The 13562-nt window shown below is 54.5% G+C and overlaps 1 protein-coding gene across 4 annotated transcripts in view; it reads left to right on the top strand.

Moving 5' to 3' along the window:
- The window catches only part of SEZ6 (seizure related 6 homolog), a gene marked incomplete at both ends in the record, with an annotated part of 45761 nt that extends 32674 nt beyond the window's left edge, over window positions 1-13087 (top strand). Inside the window, 13 exons of one of the 4 annotated variants that reach the window (XM_081110542.1) lie at window positions 4540-4725; window positions 7104-7272; window positions 7404-7570; window positions 8142-8336; window positions 8576-8714; window positions 8826-9022; window positions 9608-9802; window positions 10495-10686; window positions 10785-10982; window positions 11260-11298; window positions 11540-11657; window positions 11739-11841; window positions 12006-13087. In XM_081110542.1, coding sequence (XP_080966668.1) covers window positions 4540-4725; window positions 7104-7272; window positions 7404-7570; window positions 8142-8336; window positions 8576-8714; window positions 8826-9022; window positions 9608-9802; window positions 10495-10686; window positions 10785-10982; window positions 11260-11298; window positions 11540-11657; window positions 11739-11841; window positions 12006-12038 — 1931 coding nt within the window. Of the gene's footprint in view, window positions 1-4539; window positions 4726-7103; window positions 7273-7403; window positions 7571-8141; window positions 8337-8575; window positions 8715-8825; window positions 9023-9607; window positions 9803-10494; window positions 10687-10784; window positions 10983-11259; window positions 11299-11539; window positions 11658-11738; window positions 11914-12005 lie in introns of those variants that run through there. The other 3 variants (XM_081110543.1, XM_081110544.1, XM_081110541.1) reach the window with 3 other exon arrangements.
- Between the last annotated feature and the right edge of the window lie 475 nt (window positions 13088-13562).

The following is a 13562-nucleotide window of genomic DNA, read 5'->3' on the forward strand; positions in this document are numbered from 1 at the left end:
CCAGGCAGCAGAGGAAGAACCAGCCCAGACTGGCTGCCTTCCTGGGGTCTCTGGTGCTATTACGGCATGGGGGCACGGGGAACAGGGAGAGGCTAGTAACTTACAGCACAGGCGCCTGGTGAAGCTGTATACAACCGGAGGTGAGTATTGCACATCTGAGACTTCCAGAACCTTCCCTCCTCCACCTGCAGAGAACTGGTCTGGAAGGGAGACTGACACAGGACTGGGTAACCCCCAGATGTGCCTACTGCCACTCATTCACTTATTAATTCATTCAGTATACTTTTCGTAGGCATCTACTCTTTGCCAAGCCTGTGCTGGACACTGGCAATATCAAGATGAACCAGCCAAGTCCTTGACCTCAAGGAGTTAAAAATCTCTGGGGAGGCAGATACTTAGAAAGGCAATAACATTATAACCTTTCCCAAAATGCAAAGGGGTCAAGTTCAGTGACCATGTGGAGGTGCTTAGCTACTAGCCTGGCCCTCCTGAACTGCATAACCCACCCTAGCCCTGGCCCATACCCCAATCAGCTCAGAACACCTCAGGAAATAGGGAAGTGGCATTATCTATATATATAAAAAGCTAGCGACTGGAAAGCTGGAGCAACCAGAATGACCAGTAGCTATGACGCCCACTGCAGCCAGCAAACCAGCCAGATAGGGGCCAGGGCCAGCCTGCCAACCCCCCGTGGCCCCTCCCCCACACAAGCCCTGCCCCTGATGCCCCTTCCCCACTCTGATCAGGGGCAAGGCAGGAGGCTACCACCCACGGCCCCTCCCCCTGGCCAGCCCCTCCTCCAATCAGGCCCCCCCACCCCAATAGGGGGCAGAGCCTGCCAGCCAATCGCCCTCAGCCCCTCCCTTCCCCCCTCGCACCCCCCCCACTGGCCCAGTGCACGAATTCATGCACTGGGCCTCTAGTGTAATGATAAAATCACAGACCAGGCAGATCTGTGTTTGAATCTCTTCCCTACTGGCTATTGACCTTGGACAGGTCACTTGACCTCTTTAACTTTCCTTTTCCTCTGCTGCAAGATGAGACCAAAACACTCCACAAAGTCATGATAAGGATTAAACAAAATGGTGCATGTCCAGTGCTTAGCACATGCTCCATGAAGAAACCAGAAACTCGTATTAAAGAGCTAGCAGGATGGGAAAGGGAGAAGGGGCTTGGAACTGTACCCCTTCCCATCAGCATCCCTCCTGGCGCCCCCTCCTCCAGGCGAAGTCTTCTTGATCTCTTGCACTGCTGCAGCAGGATAACTGGTTCAGATTGGGGAATGCTAATGGGGAAATAATTGGTGTGAACAGTTACAGGATTGCTTTGAATTGTCATGGACCACTTCCGCGGCCCTGTGGGGGGCCGCAGCCTAGGGAGGAGGGCAGGCACTCCTCTGAAGATGCAGATGCTTGGAACCCACCTGAGGAGCACTCACCCCTTCCGGAGCTCACCACCCAAACTGGGGGAGCAGTCTGGCGTGGCAGCAGGGGTTTGGTGGTGGGGCGGGCCGGGGGCTTGGCAGAGGCAAGGGGCCAGCTAAGGAAAGGGTGAGCATCTAGGCAGCCCAGTCAGCCTCCCTAATGGCTCATCAATCCTCCTAAACAGCAGGCATAATTTCACGCCATGGTAACCTTCTCTCTTGCTGCAAATTCCTTTGCACAAAAACCCGGACCTCCTCTCTGTTGGGCCAGACAAAGGTGGCTGAAAGGCAGCAAGTTGGAGGCCCTGACACGGGAACAAACGCTATGGAGGGGCCAGGAGAGCTAGCCCAGTGCTGCCTCCTTCTCAGCTCCCAGAAGCCCTCCCTCCTCAGCCCAGTTTTTGTCAATGATCAGCTCTTTCCCTAATGAGTGTAATTCCCCTAATTATAGGCTGTAATTAGCCCTGATCCCAGAGATGGGAACAGGAAGAGCATGTGCTCACACACGTGTCTCCCTGGGCTGGAGAAAGAAGGTGCCAGCAGAGGAGGTAAGGGACCCAGTACCAACACTCCTGCCAGACCTGTCCAAGATAATATAGGAGATCACAAAGATGGGGCCCCACAAAGGCCTCAACTGCAGAACCAAGTCCCAACTCCCCTCCCACAGCCTCAGGCAGGGTGAGGAGGCAGGGAGCCCTGCCAGGCACCCCCCTCCTCCCTCCTGAGCATTCCTGGCACTGGACTTGGCTCCAGAAACAGACACCAGGGAGAAAATAGCTCAACAGATTGCAGTGGTGAAGGCACTCCGGGAACAGTCGTCATGGCAACAGGAGGAAGCTCGTCCTGCAAAGTGGCACTTTACCCACTGTGAAGTCTGGGGGCTTTGTCATCTGCCCCCAGCATCCTGCTCTTACCTCATCCCAGCTCAATTTCCTAATCTGTGGAGCAGGGGGACCTCCCTTCCCAGAGCTGTGACAAGAACTCACAGAGACGATGTAAGTGATGAGCATGACATTGGCTCATGGCCTGGAACTCCCTGAGTACCACGCTCTCCACTCTGGGTAAAGTGCCCCACACCCTTTTCCCCATCCCACCCTGGCCGAGAGTGTCTTCCCCGATCATTGTGAGTGGCTGCCCTGAACAGCCACTCAGGTCAGCCTTGCCTATTACTCTCAGGTTTCCCTGACTCCTAAGCCCAGGTCTCTACTTCACCTGGGGAAGCAGGTGGGACAGGGGAGACGCAAAGCAAGTGGGCTCTATGGCCAGGAGCTTCAAGGGCCCACTCTACCCCTTATTGGCCGTGTGATCAGGGCAAGTCCCTCAGTCTCTCTAAACCTTCATTTCCCTCAGCTGAAAATGAATTAATAACCCTACCTTGCCTGCCTTCCTCCTAAACATGTTGTAGACATCAAGTAAGAAGAGTATGAAGACATTTTAGAAGCTAGAAGGTGAATTCCAATGTGAGGTGTTTTTATTAATCAAGATTACAAACAACAGCAGGCTGGTGTGTTCAGTATTTGTTCTGTGCCAGGCACTGCCCATCTGTCCTCTCATTTAACTTCTCATGTAACAACATTGTATGTAATCCTCTAAATGGATGGATAAACAAGGAAATGGGCACAGAGAAGTTAGGTAACTTGCCCAAGGTGGCACAGCAAGTGCGGAGCCTATGTTCAAATCCAGGCCATCTGACCCCAGAGCCCACTTCCTAAGCCCTGCCCTGTACTGTCTGCCAATCACAAGTAACCATTCATTGGCCATTCTCTTAAGAACCCTGTGAGAGCCCAGCCAGCATGGCTCAGTGGTTACGCATCGACCTGTAAACCAAGAGGTCAGGGTTTGATTCCTGGTCAGAGCATATGCCCAGGTTGTGGGCTCGATCCCCAGTATGGGGTATGCAGGAGACAGCTGATCAATGATTCTCCCTCATCATTGATGTTTCTATCTCTCTCTCCCTCTCTCTTCCTCTCTGAAATCAATAAAAACATATTTTTTAAAAGAACCCTGTGAGAGAGGGAAGAGTAGGTATCATCCTCCCCCTTTCAAGACCTAAGGCCAGAACAGGTGAAAAAAATCACTCAACTTGATTCTGGACCCTGGTCAGCCCAGAGGCACCTCCTTTTGCCATTCACACAAAGGCCCACGGAGGCTCGCAGAGTCCCTGCCTGAGCCCCTCTTTCCATCCACCTGGTGCCATCAGTAGGGGTCACCCTCCCATCCCAAGACCCAGGAGTGGTCAGTCCTCATCCCTCCCCCTGGTCCTCAGGGGTCTTCAGACTCTGTAGCCCAAGGCTTTTCTTTCAGCCTCTCTCCTTGACCCCTCCAGATCTTCCTCCACTCCTCAGACCCAAGCCCTGACCCCCATTTTAGCTACCACCCCAGCTTGGCCCCGAGTTGGAATTGGCCAGGCTGTTTTGTAGGATTTGCTGCCACCATTTGGTTGTATTTGGTATGACAAATCTAAAAGCTACCAAGTTTCCTAGGGCAACTTGTCCCGCCCTCAGCTTCCTTGAAGGCATGTCTTACCTCCCCATCCTTGCCCATCCTGTTTTATAAAAAGTGCACTACCTTGCCATCGAGCTTTTTAGCATTTCTCAATGAACATTGGGAAAGTTTTTACTGTCTGGCTTCAATCTTTCCTGCCCCAATTCATATTTGTCCCCTATGGGAAAAATAATATAAATACATTAGTTTAGGCTTTTCGCTGTTTCAAGTGCTTTCACACCTTCAAGTCTTTCAGAAATATTTTTTGAAGATGTACGATCAGCTGGATTCCAGGGATACCACGCTGAATAAAACACTACCCCCATTTATTCTCACAATAACCCTGTAGGTGGGCTTTAACCTCATCTAACAAATGAGGAAACTGTGACAAAGAAAGGTCAAGGAACCTGCCTAAAAGTTCGAAACCTTGGACCACAACCCAAGCCACGGAGCCCAGGCTGCTGGGGAAGGGATCAGTCTCTTTTCGGGAACTCCTGATGCCTCCTCTGGCCCCAAGTGACACCACCAGGCAGGCTGGGGCCGACCCCTTTTGCCCTGGCTATGACCCAACAACCCCCTCAGCACCAACACACACACACACACACACAATGTCACCCATTCTTTCTCTGCAGCCTATCTCCTGAGCTGCCACTTTCCCCGACGTCCAGCTTATGGAGCTGTGACTGTCACTAGCCTCCATCCAGGAGGCAGTGCCCGCTTCCATTGTGCCACTGGCTACCAGCTGAAGGGTTCCAGGCTCCTTACCTGTCTCAATGCCACTCAACCCTTCTGGGATTCCCAGGAGCCTATCTGCATTGGTGAGTGGCCCCAGGGGACTCCGTGCTGAACGGGGGAGTAAGAAGGGGGGCTCATCTTTGTTTTCTGTTACTATGTAGTCCCTTCACAGGTTCTCCATAAGGAAGCCCGAAAATGGTTTCACGTGTTAGTGGCATTCATCCAACCCACACTTAGTGAGCACCTACTATATACAGGCACCACAGGTATATAGAGCTGAATTAAACAGGGACTGTGCCCTCAAAGGGCCCACCCTTCCAGGAAATGGGGGAAGAAGAAAGCACGTGAGTCATCAGCTTTCACAGCAGGAAGTAAAAAGTACCAATGAAGAGACATAAGTGACCTGGGAGGAGAGAAAGCGGTTATTCTTAGCTGGGCATTCACAAGGCTTCCTGGAGGAAGTGGCACTGAAGGTTTGACATTTCAGTGGACAGTGACACAGAGGAGAGGTAAGGGAGTATTTGAGGCCTGAGACTTGTGAAGAAGACAGAGGGAGGGCCTTGAATATCAGCCAAATTACTGGGGTGGGAGCTGTGTAAGTTTTGGAGAGGAGGCAAGAGGCGCTCAGAACGATTCCCCAGGAAAGCCAATCAGGTGGAGTCCAGAGGCTGGGAGGCCAGCCAGGCAAGCGGGTTTGAACTTAGTGACTTTGGAAATGAAGAGGAGGGAAGAGGTTCCAGAGACAGGGAGGAGAGAAAGGGCGAGAGTGGAAGGAGACTCCCAAGTTCAGCTGGCAGGAAAAGGATGGAGTGTTTAGTTTGCAATATGAAAGGCGGTTTGGGCTTTTCTCCTTTCTTTTAGCTTGGGCTTTTGAACCTTATTTCATTCTATACACTCTTCCTGGGTGCCAGGCACAAGCAGAGGTGAATGAGCCACGCATGGGCTGTCTAGTGAGACCAGCAAGCAGCTCGGCACGTTCAGGGCAGACACGGCTGGGAGGGGACAAAGTCAGAGTGCAAGGGGGACCCACGGGGGGCGCGGGGGGGCGGGGGGGGGAGAGGGCAGGCTGCTCCAAAATGAGGAAGGAGTCAAAGAAAGCTTCCCAAGGAGATGACTTGGAAGGGTTACAAGAATGTCAGCCCAGGGAGGTGGAGTGGATTCCTGGGACGGCACGTGCAGAGGTGTGGAGGCACGAAGCCGCGTGCTACGGTGAGGACTCGGTGAGCTGGGCCTAAAGAAGGGGGAAATAAGCAGAGGCTGAGGCCAAGTCCAGAATCAGGTTCATACAGGGCTGAATGCCATCTTAGCTTGGACTCTGTCCGGGGGTCGCAGGGAACCACGGAGGAATGTAAGTGCAGGACAGGGCACCATCAGATTTGAGGGCATTCTGTTCTGAGAACAAGCCAACGGTAGCTTTGCCCTCTCTGCAGAGAAGCGGAGAAGAAACTCACCACAACCCCCGTCCGCACGAGGTTTATTCGGGGAAAACATTCTGCTGTCTTGAACATTTAGAGACAAAGGCGCTGTGTCTTGGCAGCGGGGCCCCTGTGAGCTGATAGGGTCCGAAGCTCTCTGTCTGGGAAAGGAAAGTGCTGCCTGAACCAGCCACACTCCTCTCACCTGAGACCGCGTCACTGGCCCCACTTAGCAGCTGGGAGTCTAAGGCCAACGGACTGAGCCGTCCTTAGTGATGGGGACAAGTGAGCTGCTCAGCCTCTCCTCGGGAAAGAGGACCATCCCAGGCCAGAGGAGGCAGTGCTGGGAAGGCCCTCAAGGGTCAGCCCGGGAATGACAGTGGCAGTGATGCTATTTCAGAGTGTTCGAGGCCATCACCTGACTAGTCCTGTCTACTCGGGGCACAGAATTTGGAGGTGACTGGCATGTACACCATGTTTGTCATCCCTGATCTAGTCCTACCCCCCTTTTACGTTGATTCAATCATTTGATTCAACAAATACTGAACACCAATCTGTGCCTAGCCTAAGAAGACTGGCCCCCACCCCAGGGGATCCTAGTTAAGGGACATATCCAAACAGTAACTGGTTTTAGCAAGTGGCATGAGGTAGAAGTAGTAGATACACCCAAGAAGATTGGAGCCTGGGTAAGAGGCTTTAATAAAGTCCACCTGGGGGGCAGTCAGGGAAGGCCTCCCGGAGGAGTCAGCAGAGAAGGAAAGTGACTCCTCCAGGGCCACACAGCCAGGCCATGGCAGAGCTACCACACTCAGGGGAGTCGCATATGAGTAGTCCCAGAGGTGAACGGTGAGGAGGCAGATTCTGGAGTCCAGGCTGCCTGGAGCTGCAGGGTTACAGGGGCAAAGGGTTGATCTTCAGCACCATGAGGGCAAAGATCCCCACTGCCCCCTGCACAGGGCACAGAGCTGGGAAAAGCCGGAAGGCTTGGTAGGCTGCCTGGGCTCCAGCCAGGGGGCCCTGCCCACAGTTCCGGCCGTGTCTCCCAGCTGCCTGCGGCGGAGTGATCCGCAACGCCACCACCGGCCGCATTGTCTCCCCTGGCTTCCCGGGCAACTACAGCAACAACCTCACCTGCCACTGGCTGCTGGAGGCTCCCGAGAGCCAGCGCCTGCACTTGCACTTTGAGAAGGTTTCCCTGGCAGAGGACGACGACAGGTGAGGGCCTGTCCTGGTGGGAGGGGAGCACCTGGCTTGGCAATACCCTTCTGGAGGGACAGCACACAAGCATGGGTCACACCGCACCCGGGGCAGCAACCAGACACACAGCTGCCACTCTGCTGATCCAGGCTCATCATCCGCAATGGGGACAACGTGGAGGCCCCGCCCGTGTATGATTCCTATGAGGTGGAGTACCTGCCCATCGAGGGCCTGCTCAGCTCTGGCCGATACTTCTTTGTGGAGCTCAGCACTGACAGCAGCGGGGCAGCTGCAGGCATGGCCCTGCGCTATGAGGGTGAGCCTGTCGGGGCCTACCCAGGGGTGAGGGGCTAGAGCGGGGGCTTGGGCCTAGGGTCTCTTCTCTCATACCCTCCCCCTCCAGGCCCTCATCACTCCTTCCAACTCAGCCCTTGCTCACCTGGCAGCAAGGCCTTCTCTCTCCATTCCTTCCTTCAAGTCCAGGATTCCTACCCCATCAGCAGGAGACCCCTGCCTGGACCCAGGCCCTCTGGTCCAAGTGAATGAATTCTCTAGAATTTGAAGAGCACAAAAAGGCCCAATTCTTAGGGGAGGAGAATTGCTACAAGAGACATTCTAGAACCACTCATGCATGCATGCATTCATTCAAAACATGTATGGAGTGCCTTCTATGTACTAAGCACAAAATTAGGTGCTAGAAATATAACAGTGATCACGGCAGCCTCCTGAGCATAATAGGGATGGGTGCTCTGGGCTGCTCCTGCCCCCTGCTCCAAGCCCAGGAGAGACATTTGTAGTCAGGATGAGGAAAGCCCTAGAAAGGGAACTAGGAGGACATTTGCCCCGTTTGACCCAGTGAAGGCTGAGCCCGGCCCTGTGGTTTACAGCCTTCCAGCAGGGCCATTGCTATGAGCCCTTTGTCAAATACGGCAACTTCAGCAGCAGTGCACCCTCCTACCCTGTGGGTACCACCGTGGAGTTCAGCTGCGACCCTGGCTATACCCTAGAGCAAGGCTCCATCATCATTGAGTGTGTTGACCCCCATGACCCTCAGTGGAATGAGACAGAGCCCGCCTGCCGAGGTCAGTAGGCACAAGCAGAGGTGGGCCTGCCAAGGGCAGGGAGCAGGGTGGGCACCAGGGAGCAGCCACAGAACCTGGGGCCGCAGGGTCCCAGTGACGTGTCATGCAAGCTTCCCCGAGGAAAAGGTGGGGACTCCCAGCAATGGATAGGCACTCCTGGGGGCAGATGGCAGCTCCAGGACATGGCACTGGGGGGAATGCGGAGGGGACGTGCCTCCCGGGCCTCCCCTGCCTTCCAGCTGTGTGCAGCGGGGAGATCACAGACTCAGCCGGCGTGGTGCTCTCCCCCAACTGGCCGGAGCCCTATGGCCGTGGGCAAGACTGCATCTGGGGCGTGCACGTGGAGGAGGACAAGCGCATCATGCTGGACGTCCGAGTGTAAGTGCCCACTGGGCTCGGCCAAGCCAGCTCCTAAGCCATGGAGACATCTCTTGCCCAGCCCATCCTGGGGTCCCCAGACCCACCCTCCCTGACAGTCCTCCTCCATAGGCTGCGCATAGGCCCCGGTGATGTACTTACCTTCTATGATGGGGATGACCTGACAGCCCGGGTTCTGGGCCAGTATTCTGGGCCCCGAGGCCACTTCAAGCTCTTTACCTCCATGGCCGATGTCACCATCCAGTTCCAGTCAGACCCTGGGACCTCGGTGCTGGGCTACCAGCAGGGCTTTGTCATCCACTTCTTTGGTGAGTTTGCCCCTGCCCCACCCTGTGCCTGAGGGAGAAGGGATGCTAGAATGCAGACCCCAAAACATGCAAGTCGGAGAGGCCAGGGTGATGAGGAGCCTGACAAGGGAAAGCTCAAAACACTCGGGGCATCACCTGAAGCTAGCCTTGTTCTCCATCTTCCACCAGAGCCCAGGGGGAGAAAGGGACCTTCTGTCGCAGCAAGAGGGATTTGGTGGGCAGCAGGCAGAACTTCGTAACAAAAGTAGGGAACTAAGGAAAAGTATTCTATTATACCTTTCTGGTCATCTTCACTAGAAGTGACAATTTCCCCCACTTTACCTGGCCCATCTCTCAGGACCGAGAAACTGGCCAACATGTATTTGGAGCTAAGGCCAAAGCCTAGATGATAAACCAGGAATCAAGGAGACAGTCATGTCAGGGACGAGTAAGGAGGGACACTTTGGAGTGGGGAGAATCACTGAGCCGGCCCAGGCCAGGCCCAGGCCAAACTGGCAGGAGCCGAGTGTCCTCAGGAGAGGGGAGGCTAGCACAGTTACTCTGGTGCTGGCTGAGGGTCTACATCTTTTGCCCCTGTGCCCCTAGAGGTGCCCCGCAATGACACGTGTCCAGAGCTGCCTGAGATCCCCAATGGCTGGAAGAGCCCGTCACAGCCTGAGCTGGTGCATGGCACTGTCGTCACTTACCAGTGCTACCCTGGCTACCAGGTGGTGGGATCCAGTACCCTTATGTGCCAGTGGGACCTAACCTGGAGTGAAGACCTGCCCTCCTGCCAGAGGGGTGAGTGTACCTGTTCCCCATGTGCCCCTCCCCAATGCAACCTACAAGCCTCTCTCTTGGACTATGAACCACACTCCAACTGTTACTAGCTGGTGTCCTTGAAGTTCTTCCACCTTTCATAGCCTCGGTTTCCTCATCTGGGAAATGGGACAAACCTTTCCATAGTTATCTACCAAGTACTCCAAGTATTTTGTTCCTGGTAGCTGGCCAATCAGTGTTTGTTTGTTGTTGTTTTAATCTTTATTGTTGGAAGTATTATATATGTCCCCTTTTTCCCCCCATTGACTGCTTCCAACCCACCCCACCCCCCACTCCAGGCCTTCACCACCCTATTGTCTGTGTCCATGGGTTATGCATAGACCTAGTATATGCATACAAATTCTTTGCTTGATCATCTCCCCCGCCTTCCCTCCGAGATTCCTCACTCTGTTCCATGCTTCCATATCTCTGGATCCACTCTGTTCATCAGCTTGTTAATTAAATTCCACCAATCAGTGTCTGTTGACTCTCATGGATTGGAAAGGGACAGAGGTAGGGATACACCAGCAAAATGGTGGTGACAGATAACTAGAAGGTAAAGCACCCTGGCATGAAGATGTTGGCTGCCTGGCACAACGCCAGGGAGGACTGGCTTTTGTTGAGTTCTACTTGAGCTACTTCCTCCCCATCACCCTCCCCCCACACACCCATAGTAACTTCCTGCCATGACCCTGGGGATGTGGAGCACAGCCGACGCCTCATATCTAGCCCCAAGTTCCCCGTGGGAGCCACGGTGCAGTATATCTGTGACCAGGGTTTTGTGCTGACGGGTAGTGCCATCCTCACCTGCCATGACCGCCAAGCCAGCAGCCCCAAGTGGAGCGACCGGGCCCCCAAATGTCTCCGTAAGTGTCAAATGGGTAGGAGGGGAAGCCTCTGATAGGAGAAAAAAGATGCTGCCTGAGGGGTGTGGCACCCTCACTAGGCTCCGCCTGCTTTGCAGTGGAACAGCTCAAGCCATGCCATAGCCTCAGTGCCCCCGAGAATGGTGCCTGCAGTCCTGAAAAGCGGCTACACCCAGCGGGGGCTACTGTCCACTTCTCGTGTGCCCCCGGCTATGTGCTGAAGGGCCAGGCCAGCATCAAGTGTGTACCCGGGAACCCCTCACATTGGAGTGACCCCCCACCCATCTGCAGGGCTGGTGAGTCGTCTGCCCCCCTAAAACCTCTGCCTGGCTCATAGGGCTGCTCTGGCAAAGAGGTCAAATGTTGAGAACCAGAACCCACTGCCCACACTCTCTTCATATTCCCCTTGGTCTCCCCAGTCTCTGCCCAATTTTCCTGACCTGGCGACACCAAGACAAATGCTGGGGTGGGCTCTTCATGGACAAAACCTCCCCATGATCAGCCCACCCCCTGCCTTAGTGGTTAGGCCTGTTGGACTCAACCGCTGCCCTTGGCCCTCCCCTCTTGTTCCAGCCTCTCTGGATGGGTTCTACAGCGGCCGCAGCCTGGATGGTGAGCCCCCACGCTGGAGGGCCAGGGAAGTAGTCTCTTCCGCTGGTTCTCATAGATCCCAGGCCATTGGGTTCCCCAAGGAGGGTGGATTGATAAAGAGAGAGGTCTGGGACTAGCAGCTCCTTCCTGCCCCCAGCCAGCCGGGAGGAGCTGCTGGCTGGGTTTCCCTGGGCAGAGGTGAGGGGCTGTGGGCTCTCAGTGACTGGGACCTCTGCCCCAACCCCACCCTCTGTGCTTTCAGTTGCCAAGGCACCTGCTGCCTCCAGCACCCTGGATGCTGCCCACATTGCAGCTGCCATCTTCCTGCCACTGGTGGCAGTGGCGCTCTTGGTGGGAGGTGTATACCTCTACTTCTCCAGGTGAGGCCGGCTTCCCTTCCTACCCTGCACACCTGCTCACTCCTGCCTCGCTCTCTACTCACAGGCTACTCTGTCCCACAGGCTCCAGGGGAAAAGCCCCAGGCAGCTGCCCGGAACACGACCCCGCGCCTATGACCGGATCACCGTGGAGTCAGCATTTGACAATCCAACCTACGAGACTGGAGTAAGTACCCAGGCCAGCCTTGACACCCTACCCAGCACCCCATGCTATGCTCCCTTGGGCAGGTACCCCTGAGGGCCCTATCAAGTCCTCTTGCTCTTTTCCTTTTCCTTGGGAAGGTGGATTACGGGCTGGCAAACTTTACGCAAGTTTCCAACTCCCAGCAGTCTCTTTCCTTTGCAGGAGATGAGAGAATATGAAGTATCCATCTAGGTGGGGGAAGCCAGCTCAGCCCTGCATCACAGCCCAGCAGCGGAGCTCCCAGCTTCCTGCTGTCCCTCCACCTCCTGTACATACCACCCGGGAAGAGACACCACTAATCTCTCGAGAAGTGGTGCCCTTCCCCACCTGCAATGCCCACCAGGTCCTATTTTCTTGGTTCCACTGCCCGCTTAGGACCCTTCCTTGGGTCCAAGTCGGGGGGCATCTGCCTCTGGGCAGAACACAGCTGGAGCATTTGCATCAAGAACCAGCATTTCTCCTGACCCTCCTTCACGCCCTGCACCTCGAGCCTGGAATTCAGAGGCAGAATGCAAGCGCCGTTCTCCATGGGACCACCATCCAGCGCTGGCAGATAGCTCTGTGCAGCAGGGTTAACGTCATGATGGCAGAAAGCGCGCCAGGGTGCTCCTCACAGGGCCATCACCAGCGGCCAAAACTGCTCTCAATAGTGACCTCTGGGTGGTCCTGGCCCATGAGAAAGCCTCTAGTCCTTCTCTAAGGCTCCGGGAATGGACAGTTCTGCTCTTGTCCCTTCCCAGTGGAGGCAACAATTCTAGGGGATCGTGAGGGGTTTAGAGACCTTACCCAAGCTAAGGCTGGGGTTCCCTAGGTACTCATGCTCCACACCAAAGCAGGAAGTCCCCCTGCTCCCCTACGCTGAGGAGAGAAAGACCTCCTCTTGATGCCAGTCTGGCTATTAAAACATCCCCTTTCCCACTAATCCCTCCTCTAACTCCAACCATTTGCCAGACTCCCCTCCTGGCTACTGTTTTGGGATAAGGGGAGTGGGCAGGCATATTCTGGAGAGGCGGAGAAGTCTAAGGATCGAGGAATTTGGCATGGAGCAGGGGCTCAGAGAGGCCCAGGAGCCGGTTATAGGCCGCTTTGTATATGTAATGTATCATATGCAGTCTGGCCTCCAGCCAGAGAATAATCTTCTATTTCTGTTGTTTCCTTATTAAAATGGTGTTTTGGAAAAAAAAAAACAAAAAAACAAAAAAAACAAGCAATGGCCAGGTGGATGGTGCTTTTTTGAAGGGAAAGGAGGTGGGAGATAAATGGGATGTGGACTTCAGGACCATAAGGTATGCTGGACACATCAACTAATAATCCTGGCTGATGTGGCTCAGTGGTTATGCATCAACCTATAAACCTGGAGGTCACAGTTCAATTCCTGGTCGGGGCACATGCCCGGGTTGCGGGCTCGATCCGTTGTGAGGGATGTGCAGGAGGCAACAATTCTCTCTCATTGTTGGTGTTTCTCCCTCTCTCTTCCTCTCTGAAATCAATTATATATAACAGTTATAGGTGCTACAGCATTCACTGTTCCAACAAGGTCAGTGCAATAGATGGCAGTGAAACATGAAGTCCGAGCGTGAGAGCCCAGAAACCCAACTGTTCATCCACCTCAAAGCCTCATTTCCCCCTCTTTTCCAGGTCTAGAACGACAGGGTAACAAACTCCCAAGCCCCTTCTCAATGTCACTGTATTGCTGACAAGGC

The sequence above is a fragment of the Myotis nattereri genome (genome assembly GCF_964212035.1).
Source record: "Myotis nattereri genome assembly, chromosome: 16".
NCBI classification, from domain to species: domain Eukaryota; kingdom Metazoa; phylum Chordata; class Mammalia; order Chiroptera; family Vespertilionidae; genus Myotis; species Myotis nattereri.